The sequence below is a fragment of the Scylla paramamosain genome, chromosome 26 (genome assembly GCF_035594125.1).
Source record: "Scylla paramamosain isolate STU-SP2022 chromosome 26, ASM3559412v1, whole genome shotgun sequence".
Lineage (NCBI taxonomy): Eukaryota > Metazoa > Arthropoda > Malacostraca > Decapoda > Portunidae > Scylla > Scylla paramamosain.
This window is the reverse complement of record NC_087176.1, coordinates 5,542,501-5,550,393: the sequence shown is the minus strand read 5'-3', so window position 1 is coordinate 5,550,393 and position 7,893 is coordinate 5,542,501. Positions and strand designations below refer to the sequence as shown.

The following is a 7,893-nucleotide window of genomic DNA, read 5'->3' as shown; positions in this document are numbered from 1 at the left end:
CACATCAAATTAATCCTTACCACATAAATTAACATCCCACCCTAATCTATACCCAGCCCTTCTTTATGATTCAGCAGCATCTCTTCAATGTCTGTCTTATCCATACTAAGTACCCAAGAACATGTGCTGCATATACAAAGTTCACCGGGACAACATAGAGACATTGGTGTCTGAAGTTCCTGACTGTTCTTTCCCACAGGATCTCATACCACACAAATTGTTGTCATTTATTCAGTTATTTGTCAACACAGGAATGAAAGATTTTTTATGTACATATATTTCCAAAATTAAATATTAGCTCTTTTTGTGATGTTTTGAGTTGATGAGAGAGAGAGAGAGAGAGAGAGAGAGAGAGAGAGAGAGAGAGAGAGAGAGAGAGAGAGAGAGAGAGAGAGAGAGAGAGAGAGAGAGAGAGAGAGAGAGAGAGAGAATCACATAGTCAGATAGAAAGAGAAAATTACAGATAAAAACATACATACTTATCTTGCAGTGAAAACCACAGATATTAAAGTCTCCAGAGGTAATAAAAATATACAACAATCTAAACTGAATTGAAGACATCACATATTCAGGTCTTCACACACACACACACACACACAAACACACACACACACACACACACAGACATTCACTGATTGATGAGTGTTCCCCGGACTTGCTTTGGTGCAGTGCCTTCCTCTGAAGACTGTTGACTCTTGCGCTTATTCATACCTTTCCTCTCTAACTGCTTTTCTATAATTCTGGCGTTGTTTGCATAGGAATCAGCTACTTCTCTCTGAAATGTTAAAAATGTACTTCATGTAGAGGTTTTATGGGACACCAAAGACTTAATTCTATGGCAGTAGTAAATTGAGAAATGAGATTGAATCCATAGAACTTAGTGCCTCATTCTTGTCTGACTCCTCATCCATAGTGGACATAATGACAGGAGACACAAGAAAGGCTTCACAATTTTATGACTAAAGTAAACCTAAGTATGAGAATGAGTCAATAGAACTTAATGTCTCAGTCTTGTCTGCCTCCTCATCTATGGTGGAGGCAGTGACAGAGGAGACAAAATAAGAGATTCATAGGACATCAGAAAGACATGATTTTATGATTACAGTGAACCAAAGAATAAGACAATCATTAGAACAAAATGCCTCAATATTGTCTTCCCCATCATCTATAAAGGAGACAAAATAAAGGTTTTATAGGACATCACAAAGACATGATTCTATGGCTACAGTAAATGAAAAAAGATTGAATCATTAGAACACACTGCCTCAATCTTGTCTGCCTCAATCTTGTCTTTCCTCTCACATACAATAGAGACACAAGAAAGTTTATGTACACCAGAAAGATGTGATGCTACAGCCATAGTAAGGCAGAGTACAGCACTAAATTAGAACTCACAGCTTCAATCTCGTCTTCCTCCTCGTCAATGGTGGAGACAGTGACGGAGGAGAATTTGCCCATGTTCTTGGTGTGGCGGGTGATGAGGATGCGGTCCTTAGGCTTGTCCTCCACCTGCTGGGCCACTGACTTGCCGCCGCTTTGCACCACACTGCCCTGGGGGAACAACATGCTCAGATCAATAAAATGTTTATGGAGAAGATTGCAAATACCCTATAGAAGTTCAATATAGTCTATCATTTTCTTTTCCATTTTTATATTTTTGTTTTGCCATTAATAAGTATTTTGCACAATGTTTCCCTGTGGCTGTTTCAATTAATGTATTTTTAACATCCTTCAATAAAAATTTAAGAATAACAAACAGGAATATATAACTTTAATCCATACATAATTTTGTACACATTAAGTATTATACAAAAATGTCTTTCTTCTGTGCTCCTGACTTGTGTACAGTATTACCACACAGCCACAAATAATTTTTGACGAACCAAAAATTGAATAGATGAATTTTCCATTAGTAAGATAGCACAAACCAGCACACAATTAACAAAAAAACATCTTTATTCAAACAATAATCAAGCAACTTTCACTTGATCCTCTTCTTTATGAGTTTTATTAATCTAAATATTCCATAAAAGACCCTGTTAATTCTTACCTTTACAACAAACACTATATTAGACGTCAAAATTATGCTGGTAGTAAAGGAGGAGGCCACACTTCTTGCACTTCTTCCGGTGCTGCTTCTCTACGCCCTCGGCCCGCCTGATGTACACTGTCTCCTCTGGGTCACACACCAGGCGGTGGGCGTGCCGAGACCCGTCGATGACCCGTGCACCATCACGTTTGCGTAGCGGTAACTTCTCCAGTGAGCAGTCTGAAGGTTGGGAAGGTGAAAAAAAGAGAGAGAGAGAGAGAGAGAGAGAGAGAGAGAGAGAGAGAGAGAGAGAGAGAGAGGAGAGAGAGAGAGAGAGAGAGAGAGAGAGAGAGAGAGAGAGAGAGAGAGAGAGAGAGAGAGTTAACAAATCTTATTCACATAGATAGAATAAGTAAGTGAGGAAAAAAGAAAAGAAAACCTTACATTCTTCTCCTCCTCCTCCTCCAATACAAAATAGCATGAGAATGAGACAATATAGATAAACGCATACACACTCACATATAAATTTCCCACTAAATGAGCACGAGACACTATAGATAAAAGCATACACACTCGCATATAAATTTCCCACTCAATGCTTAAAAGTTTTGAGATCTTTTGGGTGGACAATGCAGCAATAACTGAGCAAAAGTTATAGTTTTTTCTTTTCTTCATCTTAATCCCTTGTCGGGTTGGCTGCTCTTAAGTGGAGTAAAAGGTATAATTAGTTTTCTTTTTCTAAATCTTAATCCCTTGTGGGATCAGCTTTGCTAAAGTGGAGTAAAGGGTATATTTATTTTTATTTTTCTTCCCCCCCATTCTCTTGTGGGGAATAATGATTTTTCTTTTCCTTCACCTTAATCCCTCATGGGGTTGGCTGCTGTAAAGTGGAGTAGAGTACCTAATATTCTTCATCTTAATTCCAAGTGGAGTCAGCTGCTCTTAAGTGAAATGAAAGATATGATTATTCTTCACTTTAATCTCTAGAGGAGAAATAAAAAGTATAATAATTCTTCTTTCCCTTAATTTCTAGTGTGTTTGGCAGTTGTAAAGTAGAACAAAGCTAAGCAAACAAGAGAGGCAGACAAACTCACCCAGAATGAGAGCCATCTGGCCACACAGGCAGTAGTAGACTATGAGTGGCTTGTCCTCACTGTACTCCTGCTGGTCCTTTGCATCGGACACCACCACACTCCCCGATACCACCTTGGGCATGATGGATTCTTGCCTTGCTCACTCCCTGCAGGCATGAAGTGAGGTTAGTGTTGAGAGACCATGTATTTTTTGCTAATTTTTTTAAAGGCGCTATAACCCAAATCAATTAATTAGTCCTTTAAAATGAGATTAGGGTTGAGAGGACATTTATATTGTGCTTTGATCATTCTTTAAAGTGAGGTTAGTGATGAGAGAGCATGTATTTTGTGCTCTGATTCTTCCTTTAGGCGAGGTCAGTGTTGAGAGCATGAGTTTTATGCTCAGGAGTGTGGGTTTAAAGGAGCATGAAGTTTGTTCTTATCTGGTGACGTGTGCTGGCCTAGTATTTCTCAGGTAATTTCCTCTACTTGTCTAACTGGGCATCTTAACAGAATAGCTAACCAGGTGAGTTATTAAATTCGTAAGTTATGAATCCACTTTAATAATTTGGTCAGTCTTTTAGTAGTAATAGTATTGATTTAACGTTTACATCTTCATACTTGTCACATAAAAATGATTTAGGTTTTTCCTTATAAATTTGTTACTATTTTGTATTAGTAATGGCATACCCACCTAAGCATGAACGCCAAACGTTCAGTGGAGTGTTGTTTTGTTTACGTCCTGATGATGATGATAGTGGAAGTCCTGGTATATTGGGATACGTCCTTCTTACGGTTTTTTACATTTTTTGCATGGCTATTTATTACATATTTTATTGTATATTTTTTCAGTTTTCAGGATATGGAGTCTTGTACTTTAGGTTCCTCAAAGTATTCTTCATTTTATATCTTCTTACTCTCTAATTGATTTCTAAAAGCTTTTTTTTTCTTCAGTTACACGATGTTATTTTTCTAGTTTATAATTATATTAATAAATACTTAACAATAAAACTATTATCAAGATTGTTATCGGTGTAAAATAAAATAGGCACGTATCTCTCAAAATTTCGCGGGTTTAGGTGAGGGACGGCCGGTGGTCTTTAAGAGTAGGAATCACCTGCTTGACATAGCTTCACAGACATGAGGTGAGCCCTAAACCACACTCTGAACGCCTCCCTGCCAGCCTGCACCAGTCTCGCCCTCGCTGTCAGTCTGTCATGCCAGGCTGGGGTCAGGAGGGGCGGGGCTGTCAAGGTCTCCCTGTGTTGCTGTGTGTAGGGGCAGATTGCTGTGTGAGGGGACTGACTGTTTGAAGCAAGGGACTGACTGTGTTGATATAATGACTGTGTTGTGAGACAGATTGATTTAAAAGGTTTGGTTTTATCGAAAGGCAGATTATATTAAAAAAATTGATTGTGTTTGCAGATTGTATTAAAAGATTATGTTAATTTACTGAATGTGTGAAGGGACTGATGAGATAAATTATTGTATTAAGGGACTGATTGTGATAAGACAGATTATAGTAAAGGACTTGTTGTGTTAAAAGAAATAATGGGAATAATTTTCTTAAGCAGATTGGTTAAGGGACCCTTATATTAAGTGGACTAATAATTGTGTTAAGGGACTGATTGTGTTCAGAGACAGATTATATTAAAATATTGAATGTTTTAAAGGGACTAATTATGTTAAAGGTCTGATTATCTTAAGAAACATTATATTAAGGCACTGATTGTGTTGAGATATGTTAAGGGACTGATTGTGTTGAAAGGTTATATTAAGGGACTGATTTTGTTGAAAGATGTTATATTAAGGGACTTATTGTGATGAGAGAGATTAGGTTAAGGGACTGATTGTGTTGAGGGAGATTAGGTTAAGAGACTGATTTGTGTTGAGAGAGGTTATATTAAGAGAGTGATTGTGTTGAAAGACATTATGTTAAGGGACTGATTGTGTTGAAAGAGGTTCAGTTAAGGGGCTATGTTGAGACATTTTGTTAAGGGGCTGATTGTGTTGGGGTGTTATGTTAAGAGACTGATTGTGTTGAAAGAGGATAGGTTAAGGGACTGATTGTGTTAAGACATTTTGTTAAGGGACTGATTGTGTTGAGAAAGGTTAGGTTAAGGGACTGATTGTGTTGTGAGACATTGTTAAGGGACTGATTGTGTTAAGAGAGGTTATATTAAGGGACTGATTGTATTGAAAGGGGTAGGTTAAGGGATTGATTGTGTTGAGACATTTTATTAAGGGACTGATTCTGTAGAGATATTATGTTAAGGAACTGATTGTGTTGAGAGAGATTATATTAAGGGACTGACTGTGTTGAGAGAGGTCATGTTAAGGGACTGATTGTGTTGAAAGAGGTTCAGTTAAGAGACTGATTGTGTTGTGACATTTTGTTAAGGGACTGATTGTGTTAAGACATTTTGTTAAGGGACTGATTGTGTTGAGATATTATGTTAAGGGATTGATTGTGTTGAGAGAAGTTATATTAAGGGGCTGATTGTGTTGTGAGAGGTCATGTTAAAGGACTGATTGTGTTGAAAGAGGTTCAGTTAAGAGACTGATTGTGTTGTGACATTGTTAAGAGACTGATTGTGTTGAAAAAGGTTAGGTTAAGGGACTGATTGTGTTGAAAAAGGTTAGGTTAAGGGACTGATTGTGTTGAAAAAGGTTAGGTTAAGGGACTGATTGTGTTGAGAGAGGTTAATGGACTGATTTTGATGAGAGTGGTTAAGGGACTGATTGTGTTGAGACATTGTATTTAGGGACTGATTGTGTTGAGAGACATTATGTTAAGGGACTGATTGTGTTGAGACATTGTATTAAGGGACTGATTGTGTTGAGAGACATTATGTTAAGGGACTGATTGTGTTGAGAGAAGTTATATTAAGGGACTGATTGTGTTGAAAGAGGTTAGGTTAAGGGACTGATTGTGTTGAGAGACTGTGTTAAGGGACTGATTGTGTTGAAGTGTTATATTATGGGACTGATTGTGATGAGAGAGCTTACGTTAAGGGACTGCGTGTTGAGAGACAGTGTTAAGGGACTGATTATGATGAGAGAGTTTATGTTAAGGGACATTGTGTTGAGAGAGGTTTGGTTAAGGGACTGATTATGTTGAGAGAGGTTAATGGGCTAATTGTGATGAGAGAGGTTAGGTTAAGGGACTGATTGTGTTGAGAGACATCATGTTAAGGGACTGATTGTGGTGAGATAGATTATATTAATGGACTGATTGTGTTGAGAGAGGTTATGTTAAGGGATTCTGGTAAAGGACTAATTGTGTTGAGAGAGGTTATGTTAAGGGATTCTGGTAAAGGACTAATTTTGTTAAGGTCCTGGTTGTGTAGCTAAACCTTCATGTCACCCACACAGCACACTTGACATGGACACCTTGAGGTCACCCGTGGAGGACCTGCACCAGGAGCCTCCACCCATTGGTAAGGACTGGCTGTCACATCCAATGATGCAAATGTGTGTGTGTGTGTGTGTATGTGTGTGTGTGTGTGTGTGTGTGTGTGTGTGTGTGTGTGTGAGGCATTGCATTTTCATGTTTTACTTTGTGTAGTGCAGTATAGGCCTGGTATCGTGTTGTATTATGAACAATAGCTCCCAAAACTATCTTTAAAGTCTGGTGTGAACTGTGGCATAATGAATATGACATGTGCTGTCTGATCATGTGTTGAGTCAGCAAGGTTGGTATGGATGGCTTGACATGATGCTGATGTGCTGATCTGTTTCCCAGGTCATAATATACTGCAGCCATCCCTAGTGTGTAGGGCTGCCAACTGTTGCCACTTGAATCACCAAACATGTCAGTTGATAGTCTAATGTGTCAGAATATAGACCTCTTAGTTTTTTTAAAGATAGTTTTGGGGCTAAATAGTTATAGTATTAATACGTGTAATGAAGAAATTTAGTGTATTGTAAAGAACAGGTTGTGGAGATTCGTGCAAAAGGGTGTTAGGTTCTAATAATCTAATTGATGCATAGAGCCACATGGTGGGTGTCCAGACTCTAATTTTCCACCAAGTTAGTGTGCAGAGTGGACATGTGATAAGACAGCCTTCCTTGGTTTTGTAATGCAATAGCAATCTCCCTGTGGCACAGTTTCTCAGAGTGACCCCAGCTCAAGAGGAATGGTGATATCTGGGGACAAGTTGGTGTTCTCGCCACCTCTGTATGCCCAGCGCTACCAGGCTGTGCAGGAGATCATCACTGCCAGCAAGATGCCCATCACTAAAGTAAGTGATGTGTGTTACTTATTCATCTACACTGACAGGCATTTTCTTTCTGGGATTTATGATTTGCTCATCCCTCATTACCTACAGTTTTTGTCTCCCTTCTCTTTCCTTTATATGCATTCCTATGCATGTATCTATGTAAGAAGAGAGATTTAGACAGTCTTCACATCAGTGTTCATCAGATGCACTACTCCTGCACAGGTTGTGGACATTGGAAGTGCAGAGCTGAAATTCTTCCGCAACTTGCGATACATAAATGGAGTGCAAGAGGTGGTGCTGGTAGATGTTGACGAGGAAACACTTCAGGTACGGTGGTGTATTCATTGTACTCCTTATGTGCACCTTGACATCCCATCCTAAGGAACACAACCCAGTAGTCACTCACTCACTTGTGTTTGAGTATGGCATCACTGCAACCCACATCTATCCCATCATATTCTTCACCCTCCTGGATGCTTAGGACCTCGTAACACCATTGTTTCACCCATTTTTCTTTCAGTCTCTCTCTGTATTGTAGTTGCACTGTCCCTTGCAGAGTAGCAAGCAC

At 38.9% G+C, this 7,893-nt stretch overlaps 2 protein-coding genes across 5 annotated transcripts in view; one reads left to right on the top strand and one right to left on the bottom strand.

Moving 5' to 3' along the window:
• Nucleotides 1–329: 329 nt before the first annotated feature.
• LOC135113637 (STING ER exit protein-like) lies at nucleotides 330–3,949 on the bottom strand. Its single transcript, XM_064029045.1, is given in 6 exon segments — nucleotides 330–775; nucleotides 1,396–1,551; nucleotides 2,051–2,080; nucleotides 2,082–2,269; nucleotides 3,124–3,269; nucleotides 3,797–3,949. Coding segments are annotated over 5 exon segments (642 nt in total). The 5' UTR covers nucleotides 3,245–3,269; nucleotides 3,797–3,949; the 3' UTR covers nucleotides 330–628.
• Nucleotides 3,137–7,893, top strand: part of LOC135113635 (small RNA 2'-O-methyltransferase-like) — a 9,597-nt gene continuing 4,840 nt past the window's right edge. The window contains exons 1-5 of one of the 4 annotated variants that reach the window (XM_064029042.1): nucleotides 3,137–3,287; nucleotides 6,478–6,542; nucleotides 7,213–7,346; nucleotides 7,548–7,652; nucleotides 7,882–7,893. The exon at nucleotides 7,882–7,893 is cut by the window's right edge and continues 131 nt beyond it. In XM_064029042.1, the coding sequence (XP_063885112.1) occupies nucleotides 6,488–6,542; nucleotides 7,213–7,346; nucleotides 7,548–7,652; nucleotides 7,882–7,893 (306 nt within the window). In that variant the 5' untranslated portion in view covers nucleotides 3,137–3,287; nucleotides 6,478–6,487. Of the gene's footprint in view, nucleotides 3,288–4,144; nucleotides 4,248–4,340; nucleotides 4,395–6,477; nucleotides 6,543–7,212; nucleotides 7,347–7,547; nucleotides 7,653–7,881 lie in introns of those variants that run through there. The other 3 variants (XM_064029039.1, XM_064029041.1, XM_064029043.1) reach the window with 3 other exon arrangements.